The sequence below is a fragment of the Caloenas nicobarica genome, chromosome Z (assembly GCF_036013445.1).
Source record: "Caloenas nicobarica isolate bCalNic1 chromosome Z, bCalNic1.hap1, whole genome shotgun sequence".
Classification (NCBI taxonomy): Eukaryota; Metazoa; Chordata; class Aves; order Columbiformes; family Columbidae; genus Caloenas; species Caloenas nicobarica.
Window position 1 is genome coordinate 84,165,558 of NC_088284.1, and position 14,065 is coordinate 84,179,622.

General features: G+C 44.2%; 1 protein-coding gene across 1 annotated transcript in view; it reads right to left on the reverse strand.

Annotated features, from left to right (window-relative positions):
* The window catches only part of ELL2 (elongation factor for RNA polymerase II 2), a 41,928-nt gene that overhangs the window by 12,364 nt on the left and 15,499 nt on the right, over window positions 1–14,065 (reverse strand). The window contains exons 3-4 of the mRNA XM_065656670.1: window positions 6,028–6,149; window positions 3,224–3,387 (exon numbers count right to left, since the gene is read on the reverse strand). Coding sequence (XP_065512742.1) covers window positions 3,224–3,387; window positions 6,028–6,149 — 286 coding nt within the window. The remainder of the gene's footprint in view (window positions 1–3,223; window positions 3,388–6,027; window positions 6,150–14,065) is intronic.

Consider the following 14,065-nt stretch of genomic DNA (forward strand, 5'->3'; position numbering starts at 1 on the left):
ACTCCTCATTAATGCCTAGCGAGACCAAGTCTATACAATTAATTGCATCACCAGTTAAAGAAACTACAAGCACTTGGTGTTAATCACTTGAGTTACCGTAAGTTACACCACATTTTAAACTGAAATCTTTCCCGTTTACTAAACAAGCCCAAGTTTGTCAGAAACAATATACCAAAGATTTAACAGCTCTTGGGACCAAGGCCAGAGAATTTCTAAAACATGGCCTGCACAGCATTTTGGATCAAACCCTATAAAAATACGTGTTTCTCACTCAACAAACAATGCAAGTGTTTGCAAGCGATGCATCCAGAACTGAGAAATAACATCACCCAACTTGAACGTCAGTTTTCCAGAAAAAGACCCACATTTCTATAGTCTGTGTTTTTAAATAGCATTTGCTATCAGACAGAAAAAAAAAGATTCATCAAATATTACAGAAAATCACTGTAGTCAACATGGTCTGCAATCTAACAGAGGATGTGACCCAACCTAGGCATTTTTCTGAAACCAACAACTCATGTTTGGTACATGAAGGAGACTTTAATAAGTATTGGTGGCAAAATCTGGAGCCTGCCTCCTCTAACAGACACACAGACTCTGAGACTTTTGGAACAGCCAAAATTTATTTCGATTTTGTAGTGGAGACCAAATCTTTATAACCTTTCCATCCTGCATATTACCTGGACTTTACCCTTCTGGTTTTCAAGAACAAACCTAAGTGTGCACACACAGGGTTACTTTTTTAGAACCTTATGAACTTTGCTGGTTGGTTGTTGAACACATTACAAACGCTTTGATGAGTTAAATTTGATGGAGATACACAAACCCACCACACAGCCCATAGTGTAAGCAGCATTCAAACAAAATAGCTCGTGAAGTCGTGTCTCTGAATCGCTTAAAAACCCAAAATTATCTGAAAACATAATCATTAACATGACCAACAACTCCAGTTCCTAATTTGTCCTGCATGAAGAATGTTGCAAAGTCACCCCATGCCTACCAGCAGCTAGACCTGTCCTACCTGAGCCTCATCAATGCCAGTCTGAAACAACACATCCCCAAACACCATAATGGTCTTACTGTCAGTCTTGAGACCCCATTTATTTAATGTTAAATTCACCTAAGATCTGTTTAAACCGACAAAAATCAGGCTGATCAACCACACGTGAAATAGAACTTCTCCAAATGAGAAGGTTTGAAATACATGAAAGCGGCCCGGTCACGCTGCTGTTAAAGAGCAGCATGGACACTATGGGGAAACCAGAACAACTTCATGTCCTGGCACTAACCCATTCCCAGCTTCCTTAGTGTCAAGGCCATACACACTTACATCTGTATCTCCAAAACCCACGACTCCACTGGCTCAAAATGCTCTGCAGTAAGTTGAGGCAGAGTGAGCTATGGACCATCACTACCAGGGATGTCCGTGCTGGAGGACGGCAGCCAAAGCCAAGTGAGAGCCTGTTCTACTCAATGAAGATAAAGAACTGGCTGGAGAGCCGGGCCCAAAGAGTTGTGGTGAATGGAGCCAAATCCAGTTGACAACCGGTCACGAGTGGTGTCCCCAGGGCTCAGTATTGGAGCCAGTTCTGCTTAATCTCTTTATCAATGATCTGGACAAGGGAATCGAGTGCACCCTCAGTAAGTCTGGAGATGACACCAGGTTGGGTGGGAATGTTGATCTGCTGGGGGGTGGGATGGCCATACAGAGGGATCTGGCCCGGCTGGGTCAATGGGCTGAGGCCAGTTGTCTGAGGTTCAACAAGGCCAAGTGCCGGGTGCTGCACTTGGGTCACAACAACCCCATGAACGCTGCAGGCTCGGGGAAGAGCGGCTGGAAAAGGACCTGGGGGTGTTGGTGACAGCAGCTGAACATGAGCCAGAGTGTGCCCAGGTGGCCAAGAGGCCACCAGCATCCTGGCTGGTACCAGGAATAGTGTGACCAGCAGGACTAGAGAAGTGATTGTACCACTGTACTCGGTACTGGTGAGGCCAAACCTTGAATCCTGGGGTCAGTTCTGGGCCCCTCATCATCAGAAAGACATTGAGGCACTAGAGAGAGTGCAGAGGAGGGAATGGAGCTGGTGAGGGTCTGGAGCACAAGTGTGATGGGAGAGGCTGAGGGACCTGGGGGGTTCAGCCTGGAGAGCAGGAGCTGAGGGGAGACCTTCTGATCTCTGAACTGCCTGAAAGGAGCTTGGAGCCAGGGGGGGTCGGGCTCTGCTCCCAAGGAACAAGCGCCAGGACCAGAGGAAACGGCCTCAAGTTGCACCAGGGGAGGGTGAGGTTGGATCTTGGGAACAATTTCTTCCCCAAAGGGCTGTCGGGCCTTGGAACAGGCTGCCCAGGGCAGTGGTGGTGTCACCATCCCTGGAGGGGTTGAACAGACGTATAGGTGAAGTTCTTAGGGACACGGTTTAGTGCTAGAGTTAGGGTATGGTTGGACTTGATGATCCTGAGGGTCTCTTGCAACCCAAACGATTCTATGATTCTGTGATTCTAAGATTGATGTACCTGCTCCAGGTCACTGCTGCCCGACCACCAAGTGCCTACAAAGTGGATGCTCACCCTGGATCTGCAGCTCCAGGCTCCTCTGGGAAACAGTACTCAGAACAGTCTAATAACGAATGATACCACCCAAATGCTTTTTGTTTTGTGGGAAACAACAAAATCCATGGGGAGATGCCAACATTACCTTACTACAACCTTTTTTTTCTTTAAAAAAAAAAAACAAACAACAAAACAGTCTTGTAGTAACAGTTGCTTACTGATGACCAAGATATCAAATAAATAAAATTCAATCAGGATTAAGAAATGTGAAAAGCCAAGCTTTCCAAATCAAGCTTATGAATTTGTATATGAGACTTCTGCAACCTTATTTTTTTTAGATTAAAAATTGAGGTTAATAGTTTAGCACAGTATTTAAGTACTCAAAAGTGCTGTTACAAAAGCAAAACATTAGCTCCTAAACCAGAGGATGTAAGTGCATGGGGTGGTAAAAACCCTCACCTCAATGGTCAAACTTTCAACCAGTCAAGCAATATGGGAAAAAGGAAGGAAAAAAAGGCTAATGTCTGAATGCAGCAACAGGAGACAGCAAATCTGCCAAGTGAGGGCAAGCTACCTACACCCGAGACCTCTGAGGACACCACCACACTGAAAAGATGAATTACCGAATTTGAAATCTTACAGACAGCTATTAGAAAATGAAATACAACCATACCTAAAAATGGTCCACCAGGTTTAATAACCTTTGCACTTCGATTGCGCGACTCCTCTTCTGCCTGGGTCATGCGCTCTCTGGTCGTCTGATAGGAATCGCTTGTTGCACATACTGTAATTTTATTCTGTATAAATCCCAGGCAACTGAGTTGCGAGGCTCCAGAACTATAAAAACATTGAAAAAGGTTGAGCCCAAGCACTAGTTCAGGTTTAGAAGTATGGTTGTATCAGGAACTTTAAAACCTGTCTTAACAGGTGAAGAAATATGTTTTCCAGTTCTGACCGCTAGCTAGGGCATAAATCTATTTAAAATTGTCTCTGCGCAGCCAAATTGTATCAGTTTCACCTGTCGATGTAATGACATTTCCTCACATAATTGTACCTGAGAGGCAGACTCGGGGCAGTGTTGGCGGTGGAAGTGATAACGGCTGCAATGACAATGACGGGGCGACTCGGGCAGTCACTCATCGGGCAGTCACGTCAGAAGCCTAATGGTGGGCAGCTCCTGTCCCAGAGGTTTTCCACCACCTGTGAGGCACACACCTCCTCAACTCTGCCTGAGGTGGCCTGAGCTGGCCCATGGTGGCCCCAGGCCCATGGACGACAAGCCGTCCTTCCCTCAAGACCTGTGCACAGCCTGCGCTCCCCACGTCTCCTCATCTCACTTCCCAAGATGTCCGCCCTCCTCCTCGCCCGCTCTATGCGTTTCTTGGCGCTGAGGAGGGCTTGTGCTCTGCCCGCCTGCTTCTCTGAGGATCCATGTCCAACGAGAGGCACCTAGAGCAAACCCCACACGAGGGGAAGGACAGTGAGGTCTCCTCCATAGCATCAGGAGGTGTTTCTGGAGGGGCCCGGCCCTCTGCGGTCAGTCCACACGCGCTCCTGCACTGCCTTGTGCCCAGCAAGGAGGGCACCTCGACTAATTGACAGCAGCTTCGTTTAAACTGGCCTGATTAGCACCACTCTTAACGAGTACGCTGTGCCGCACCCGTCACGGCAACGGCTCTGACCAGAGAAAGGGCACTGGCTTTAGCTACCCCAAAACATTTCAACCACCCTAAAACTCCCCATCATGGCTCCAAGAAGGGTCAAGAATCTCGTGTCTCAACCTACCACATAGTTTCTGAACCTCGCAAAGCTGGACCAAGCCACCGACAAATATTTCAAGACGACAAATCTACAGTTTAGTCCACAGCCTAGATCTATGTAATGATTCCTCACTCCAAAATTGGCACATTTACTCAGAAAAAAGGATCCTTCTTGCCATCTAAAGCACAGCTTTTACCCATTGCCCATTTCTTTCAATATTGCTGCCTTTTACGTGCTTTTTAACCACAGGAATAGCCAAGCACTAAGACACTGTGTAATCCCCTTCCTCGGGCTGGGCATTTTCAAAATCCGAGCCTGTTTTGAAGCGAGACTTGACTTGAGCAGAAAATTAGACTAGACACCCTGCAGAAGTCCCTTCTGGTTTTATTGTTTTAAATTACTCCAAATGTAACACTACACAAATTTTGTATTAACTTTGCAAGCACTTTGCACAAACTGAGAGGTGGCTACAAAAGACTTTGGAAAAGCTAGTCTGAGTTAGATTTTGAAGTAGATTAGCAAAATAAAATCGCATTAAAACTACCTAGGCACGCTATTCAGAAATATTCAGAGCTAAAGCAGCTGAAATGTAATCTTACACTAAAAAATAGAGTTTAATTCCAGTGAAGGTGCTCCTTCCCAAGAAGAAAGTGCCCTCAGAGATGCTCGCCAGAGGCAAGGCAGGACCGCAGGCAAGACCCTTCACATGCACCCCTGCCACCTGCTTTGTGCCAACCTCAGATAAGAGTTTAATCAAAAACAAACAAACAAACAAGCCCCACGCTCCCCCAGGCGCCCCCAGTAAACCACTCAGCTTCTTCCAGTCCCGCCAGTTCAGTGAGTTCACTGAAAGGCTGTATTGTAGCAGAACAGACCTAATGCAAGGGGAGAAAGAAGGATGAGGATGCCGAGAGATCTCCCATTAGGCAGAGAGTTATTAAATGAGCTCATTTTCTTATTGCTCCCACAACCTGCTCTCTGAGAATCTCTGTTTTGACATTGAGGGCAAAAGCTCTCTTGTGTCCAAGAACCCGAGCAGCACCTTTTGGAGACACGTCACTGTGTCCGTTTGCGATCGGCTTCCCACATCAACACAAACTCTACCTGAGATGTCAGCATCGATCGAAGGGGACAACCAGCTATTCAACACCACTGGACTACATCAATCCTACACCGAATGTAAAATTCTAGAAGCTGAAGCAAATGTTGTGTAAAAGCACAGTATTTTCTTGCCTTTTCAGTAGATGTTAACACTGTTCACTTTGACAGAATGGACCAGGACAAGGTGCTGCTGTATTACGTTTGGGTTCTGAAATGCCATGGTCATGGAATTACGGATAAGGTCACAAAGTTATGTGGTTCTTAAAATAAGAAACTATCCATCATGGCCAGCATGCTAGCATGCTGCCAGCCATAATCATATTTACATATGGTTGCAGAATGGATCTGGTCTAGCTTGGCCCATACTGAACTCCAAATGCTTTTAAAAACAGCAGCAAGAACTCAAAAGGTTACTTTTTATCGGAGCAAAACCAGAAAGAATTTTATGTAAAAGCAAGTGTTTATAATTAGCAAGAAATCACGCTATTGCTAGGAATTAATTTTCTACTGCAGCTCGTCACTAGGAGCATGCTTCTGTTAAAGGTTTCGCTATATGCTCAAAACCACAGAATCTACTTAAATTTGCCATGAAAGAAAACGTTAAGTAAAACTTACCTTGAGTCCGTTTGCTGGACACAGTCAAAGCTGCCCTGAGGGTTATCTTTGCCAACATTTGACACGTAGAAGTTAAATGTATGTGCTTCATTTGGCAGATCAACTCTGGGAATTTTAATAAGCTAGAAGGAAGGAAAAAAGTTTATGTAAAAACTTCAGTCTACGCTCCTTTGCTTGCCATTAATCAGGACCATAATTTTAAATGAGAAAATGTATTTCAAGAGTTTTGACATTATTTCAGTCATGTCACTAGGAAACTGCTTTGGCACAATTCTCCCTCCGAAACCAGCGCTGAGTACGTGTTTGTCGCAGCCTCTAATTCAGCAAAGCATCCAAGTCACAAGTCATCCTTCCCCATTTACTACAATTAATATGCATGTGCTTAACTTTAAATGTCAACGTCTGAGTCTAATCAAACAGGCTGAAGCTCAGCTAACAAAACAGAAGAGAGCAATTCGCACAGATTTTCCCTGACTTTGAGATTTGTTCAGTTAAAATGAAGCTCCAAGAAGGAAAATAAACAACACCATCCACATGACGAGTAAAACTCCTAATCTATAAAAGATAAATTTCAGCTCCAACTGGTGCTAAAAGCCTTATTCTTTCACTCAGCTCTAGATGCAATTATTTGCATAAATGTGAAATATAAATAGGTTTTTCTAAGTTTACTCAGATATAACAAAACTTGATTTCCTTGGTTGAACCAATGATCTAGTACAGAATGTGCTGCATTCTGCTGCAGCTTAAAAATGTAGATATGAGGAATCATTAAAATGTTTATTGGCATAGGCACATTTTTCAGTGTGCTGCTATGCAAAACAATACTGAAGCTCAAAATACTAGTGCCATCCAACTACTTTATTCTGAAGGTAAAATTTGCTTGCAGTAAATCGAAAAAGGTACTCTCTTGAAATTTGCTTGAATTCTTGATGGAGTATTAAACACAACTGACAAAGAAAGATAAGTAAAAGCAATATTCAACAGTCTTTTAGAAATCTTTCTCTCAATATTTGCTTGTGAGATTGGTTAGTCTTCATAAATGTCATTTACACAAAGTGCTACTACAAAACAGCTCAGTTACCATTTATATCAGTATTTTAATCATCAGTACTGGCAGAGTATACCAACAGCTTGGGACAGTGACTGGACATGAAGGAGAAAGACAAGTCACACAAACATCATATTAATTTACTTAAGCTTAAAGTAGTAGTGTGCTTAAAAGAGCAATCTGTGCATTTTATACAAGAATGGAAATAAATTGGGTAAATTACCGAACGTGTGATCTTGGATTATATATGCATCTTTACCTTTTACTGATTATGAAGGTTACTACAGAGTAAATATCAACCTAAGAAAACCTTAGGGGCCCAAACGACACTAAAATTCATCCACATTCCATAAAATTAACTACAACTGATTGAACGTTTCAGCATACTGATTTTACATTCAGCAGGTGTAAATGTATTCATTTGACAATTTGAATTCTACCCACTGTAGAAGACATAATGTTTTCTAGCCTAATACTCTTTTTGGAAAACCAAGAAATATATACTGTGATAAATGTAAGACTGGCCCTCAGGAATGCAGCCAAGCAGCGGGAGGGAGGTGGACATTGCTTTGTGTGCTTGGACTTCATTCTCAAAGTTTAGTTTGAGCAAATCTTTACTTTCTGTTCATCAGCCTAAAGAATATATATGCGTGTACTTAAACATTAGGAATTTCTGTACCCTAATATCTATATTTAAAATTCCAGAAGAATTGCTGTGGGTATTAAACAATAAAAGTGGCTCAGTGTGTTTTGATGCAATAATGTTAAGACATGAGCTGGTCTTAGAGCACGTTTAAAAACATTTTTGTTGCTGTTCCACTCCCTCCAGTGAAGTCTTATTTCTCCCAAAGACTGAAGACATACACTGATATGATATGCAGAAAAACAACAAGTCTGCCTTGGTACAGGCAGATGCCTGTGAAACTTATCACCGACAGATTTACGAGGTGCAAACTCAAATGGGAACGCTGAATGTTTCAAAGCTTCTCCCTCTCAAACACAAACTCTGTAAGAAAGATATCAAAAGTGATGAGGGAACCAGCTACTGCAACCACTGAGACAGGTCTCTTCTAATGAGTAATTACAGGGTCTAGAAACTAATTTAATTCTCAAATTTTTCTGATACGTTTTTCACAAACTTTGCAAGAATTAAATGCCCATTCCTCAGGCATTCACTAAATTGGATGAAGAGGATGCAAGAACTGCGTGGGAATATTTATCTGCTAGAAGATTTCAGAACTGGCAGTGCAACTAACCTGAGAATGAAAAATTAACTCTTTCATCCACAATTCCAAAGTTTTATTATTTAATCTGTAATGCAGACACAAACCTTTCATTTTTGTGAACTTTTTTTTGGACCCATTCAGAATATCTGCACAGCCCAAAGCTTTGTCCCTTGAACGAGCACATTTTTTGAAGTTTGTCATAATTCAGATAACCCAATTTAATAAACTTGGGACAAGCTCTGAGGGAAAAGATACATTTTAAGTTATATGCAGTCTAGAAAGCATTCCTAGGATATTAACACATTTAAAGCAACTTAGAGAAAGCAATACGTGAACCAGATAAACTTGCTGACAACAACCAGGTTTGCAAAAACAACTGTCACCTTAAACCCTTAAGATGAAGCTTTACTGCTGTTGACATATTTGTCATTCCTTTCTGTATCCCGCCAGACAACACAACACTTTGAAGTAGTTTATAGACTCAGCAACGTCTGCAAATAAGCATTTTGTTTTGAATAAACAATTCCAGTTTTGAAAATTTTTATTATACGGTTCTGAAGAGTTCGATAGGCAGTTCAAGGATTTTTGGCTTAATCAGAATTAACATACTTCATTACTTGAGATAAGCATAGTGGCAAAAAGTTTCTTTTCCCTATTTGAGCGATACACGCAGAAGGTGGCCAAGAAGCCCTTATTAACAGAGTACACATTGCAACCACATTAATCCATAATAGAAAACAAACTTTCATTTGCATCACGAAGCAGCACAGCAAGCCCGTTGTCAGGACCTTTGTTTCAGGGAAGCTGATTTTGATTTGTATTCAACCTTCCACATATAAAGAACATCTGTCTGGTCCATGTCATGCAATACACTGAAAAGGAACTTGCTCTATTCGGTTACAGCAAACAGGGAGATTTCCAAACAGTAAACACCCACTATTACTTATAACTGATCCACACTCTCCTTCCAGAAGCAGTTTAGTCCTTGCCACAATCCCTCATTAGATGCACTCTGTCCTCACCAGCAGCCAACCAAGACAGGAAAGCCCTGAGAAGCGGGACATGCACACACCTTACTCAAAAAGTCACCCCAGTTGTGTCCAGACAAGGGAAGAGGCCACTGTGAAAGCAGGTGTATATGAACACAGTTCACAACAACCTCTCCCCCTGGTTGAGGCACCATCCTAATATGATGATCGTGCACCTTTCCCCTAACATTGCCCAACTCCAAATGTGTTAATTAACTGGTCTGAGCTGGCACACCTGCAGCCTGTGTACTTCCCAGAATACATATCATCAAGGGAATCCCAGCATCCCAGGCTGTTTGGGCTGCAGGACCTCTGTAGATCCCCCAGCCCAGCCCTGCTAACACAGGGTCACCAGAGCAGATCACACAGGTCGGTCCAGGCGGGTTTCAATGTCTCCAGAGAAGGAGACTCCACACCCGCTCTGGGCAGCCTGGTCCAGGCTCTGGCACCTCCCAGCAAAGAAGTTTCTCCTCACGTTCAGACGGACCCTCCTGTGTTTCAGTCTGTGCCCGCTGCCCCTCACCCTGGCGCTGGGCACCACTGAACAGAGTCTGGTCCATCCTCTGACACCCACCCTGAGATATTGATCCCATTGATCAGATCCCTCTCAGCTTCTCTTCCCCAGCTCAACAGCCCCAGCTCTCTCAGTCTCTCCTCATCACAAAGATGCTCCAGACCCCTCAGCACCTCTGTGTCCCTCCTTGGACTCTCTCCAGTGATTCCTTGTCCTTCTTGAACTGGGGAGCCCAGAACTGCACCCAGTTCCGCAGATGGGGCCTCACCGGGGCAGAGCAGAGGGGGAGGAACAACCTCCCTGACCTGCTGCCCACACTCTTCCTCACAGACCCCAGGTCCCATTGGCCTCTTGGCCACAGGGCACACTGTTGGTTCATGGTCACCCTGTTGTCCCCAGAACAACCAGGTCCTTCTCTGCAGAGCTGCTTCCCAGCAGCTCAACCCCAACCTGTGCTGGTGCCGGGGGTTGTTCCTCCAAGGTATGGAAGGTAGGGCACCATTTTTCTTCTCACACGCCCAAACACATTTATCCTTGCACATACTTCTTTCCCAATAATTAGAGAAGCCCACCACACGAAATACTCTCTCCACCACCAGAAGGTGAGGCATCCAGACCATCACCTGTGCTAAGCTGTCCCATAAACCCCACCAACACATGCAGCCCTCGCTGCTCTTCCCATGGCTGCTCTGCCACTCAGCAGCAAACACCAGGCCCAGGTCTTAATACCAGGCCCAGCTGCTACCTTCTAGCTAAGCCCATGACTGATAAACACTCAACGGTATCCCCCACCAGGTTTGAACAAGCACGCTCCCTTTCTCTGGGTCAGCCAGGGCACTCAACTGTGCCAGTCCCATGTGGATGTGGAGAGCTTTTGCAGAAAAAAACAAGAGGGAAAAAGAAAAAAAAAGGAAGAAGGGAAGAAAGGGGAAGATGGGGTAGAAAGGGGCAGAATGGGCAAAAGAGAGAAAAGAAAGGGAGAAGGCGAAGGGAGGGGAGACGGAAGAGAGGAGAGGGGAGAGGGGAGCAGAGCAAAGAGAATAGAAAAGAGTTTTCTTCTAGGGCACCTTCATGAGCAATGTCACTGCAGCAAACACACAGCAATGGCATTTGCAGAAGAATTCTCCTTTCCTAGAGCATCGCCAGCTAAAACACAAAACAACAACTGCTTTTTGCAGTTAGGTTTAGCTCCACAGGGCAAAAAGAAGTGTTGTAGAGCAGCATACGGGACAGTAAGGACATCAAACCTGTTTATCTATAGACACTGAAACTTAGGAAGGTGCTGGCTTGGATGTGCTAAAGGACATCCCAAGAGGAAGGACTGAGTTAGTACAGGTTCCTCTTGAATTTAAAAAATGAAAAAGGTCTTAGCACAGGGTACAGAAAACAAAAGTGGAAGAACAGACCTTCTGTGGAGAGGAAGTTTTAATATTTTTCTGCTTTTGAAATTTGAGACTTTAGGATAAAATTGTAAAATTTTATTACTGCAAGCTGTTTGGAAACAAAAGGATGTAGAGGTCACTTCAGTGTCTTCTCAAGTCTTCTCAAATGAAAATAAGCTTCCATATTTAAGTGACAGGAGAAAAGTCAAGACTCTCCTCAGCCTGCTTTAACACATCACTTTAAATTCCACACCCTCAAACCAGCTTGCGATTTCTTACCATCTAATGGATTTAGTAATAGGGAATATCTGCTAGAACAACTCCAATCCTTGACTGCAATCCCTTCCCCTTGGTAACTGATTTCCAGATCTGACACACCATCCTTGTTGGCTCCAACATAACAGCAGTTTTCACAATTTTCTCCTGAAGCCTATACGCAGACTCACTCCATCCAGCAGGATGAGCATAAGCCAGCACTGGGCCCCTGTGGCCAGGAAGACCAGTGGTACCTGGGGTGGATTAGAAGGGAGTGGTCAGTAGGTCAGAGAGGTTCTCCTGCCCCTCTACTCTGCCCTGGGGAGATCACATCTGGAATATTGTATCTAGTTCTGGGCCCCTCAGTTCCAGAAGGACAGGGAACTGCTGGAGAGAGTCCAGCACAGAGCCACGAAGATGCTGAAGGGAGTGGAGCATCTCCCGTGTGAGGAAAGGCTGAGGGAGCTGGGGCTCTTGAGCTTGGAGAAGAGGAGACTGAGGGGTGACCTCATTCATGGTTATCAATATGGAAAGGGTGAGTGTCACGAGGATGGAGCCAGGCTCTTCTGGGTGACAACCAATGACAGGACAAGGGGCAATGGGTGCAAACTGGAACACAGGAGGTTCCACTCAAATATGAGAAGAAACTTCTTCCCGGTGAGGGTGCCAGAGCCTGGAACAGGCTGCCCATGGAGGTTGTGGAGTCTCCTTCTCTGCAGACATTCAAACCCACCTGGACACCTTCCTGTGTAACCTCATCTGGGTGTTCCTGCTCCGGCGGGGGGATTGGACTGGATGAGCTTTCGAGGTCCCTTCCAATCCCTCACATTCTGTCATTTCCTCTGGCTCATAGCTTCTCATCACTTCCCTCCTCCTCTTTTCCCTCATTCCCGCTGATAATTCGTGCTGTTATAGCACCCTCAGCTCAGGCCAGACCTGTTTTGCTCTCCAAGCCCGAGTCACTTAATCTTTTCCCATTCTGAACACACAAACCCACCCCCTCCTCTTGTGCAGCATCATCTCATCAGGTTGACACGAGCACGGTATTTTTAGCTGCCTCTGCTCAGCAGACGTGTTCAAGTCCTCTCTCCCCTTTGTCTCTTCTCAGAATCGTTCCATCCTTACCATCTCACCCGTGGTTTTCCCCCAAAAGCCTGGTTTTCGAGGATAAGATTTGGTAGCTGACAAGCCGGAGCTGGTATCTGTGTCCTCCCCCATGTGGGCATCCACACCAGCGCCCAGTTCATGCCTCTACAGCGGGACTAATGGATTTAAAAATTAACACTTAGAAGGGCCCCCATAGTCAGGCTCCTACTATTTTTTCAGGAGACATTTCCAATTAACCCATTTTCTGAGCTGAAGTTTACTCACAGCTTCTTTAGAGAAATGCTTTATCTGCCAAGAGGCAAACCTGCTCGTAGGGAAGGGCACTGCCCTACTCAGCAGGGACATTCTACCCTGTTTCGTGTAACTTCCACTTCTACAAATCCCAAGAGGGACAATTTTTTGCCATAGCATCATTTAGATCTCGGCTACAGTGACTTCTGCCCAGGTAAGCTTGCTGCCAAGCTTAAAACTTTGCTCCTTCACCTGTGTTAACGCAGACATACAGCCTGTGCCTCCAAGGAGATAAAAGTGGCCCAGAAACCTCCTCGACCGATTTGAAACTTCAAAAAACTGATCTTAAACATGAGAAAAATCTCAGCGCTGATTTGTTTTGTTTTCATTTTAACGCTAGCAGTCTTCTTTTAAAATGCTATTTTCTCCAAGTATTTAACCTTCTCCTCCTTCATTACAGCTACATCACAGAACATAAGTGGCCAATGTCCTTTCAGAAAGGAAATTAAGATGCCTTTCTACAGAAATAATGTGATTACATACAGCTGCCTTGCACAAAAAATTAAATATTTTACTACACAAAACCAACCTGAAATACATAGGTATTGCTGACTATGTAGACAAACAGATAACCTTAAGGGAGAAGACTTTCTCTCATTCTTTTTTTTTTCCTCTCTGGCCTTTATTCTAGAAGCTTCGTATTTGCTCCCCCAAACTCATCCAGAAAAACAGACTTTTTTTTTTTTTCTCCAAACATATCCCTGCTGTGTTACCAGTCAATTGCCAATATTCACATTCCTTGGTGCTATTTCATCTAGCGCAGCAGAGCTGCCACATTCTCCAGGCTGTAGGTGTACTTCAAAATGTTTAATCACAAAGTATTTCTTAAAAATTAATCTGTGTCACCATAATGATCCATTTCTCGCATTCTCTCAGTGTCATCCAGCTATCTCAGCCACCAACATACATAATCGTGCAAGCTGTTTGGGACTAAGATGTTTGGGGAGGAAAAGTTCTCCCTTCCAGGGGCTGACGTGTGCTCTGGTGCAAAAGTTTGTTTAACAATCACAAGTATTTTATTAATTCACAAATCACAGAGTTCGTAGCTGTGTTTTGTGCAGACTGTTCCAGTGGTTCTTGAGCTGAAGAGCATCTAGAGGTTAACTATGCAGCACGCACAGATGATTTATTATCATATAGAATGCAAATCACCTTACTGCATCACTACATTTGCTACTGCATCTTCT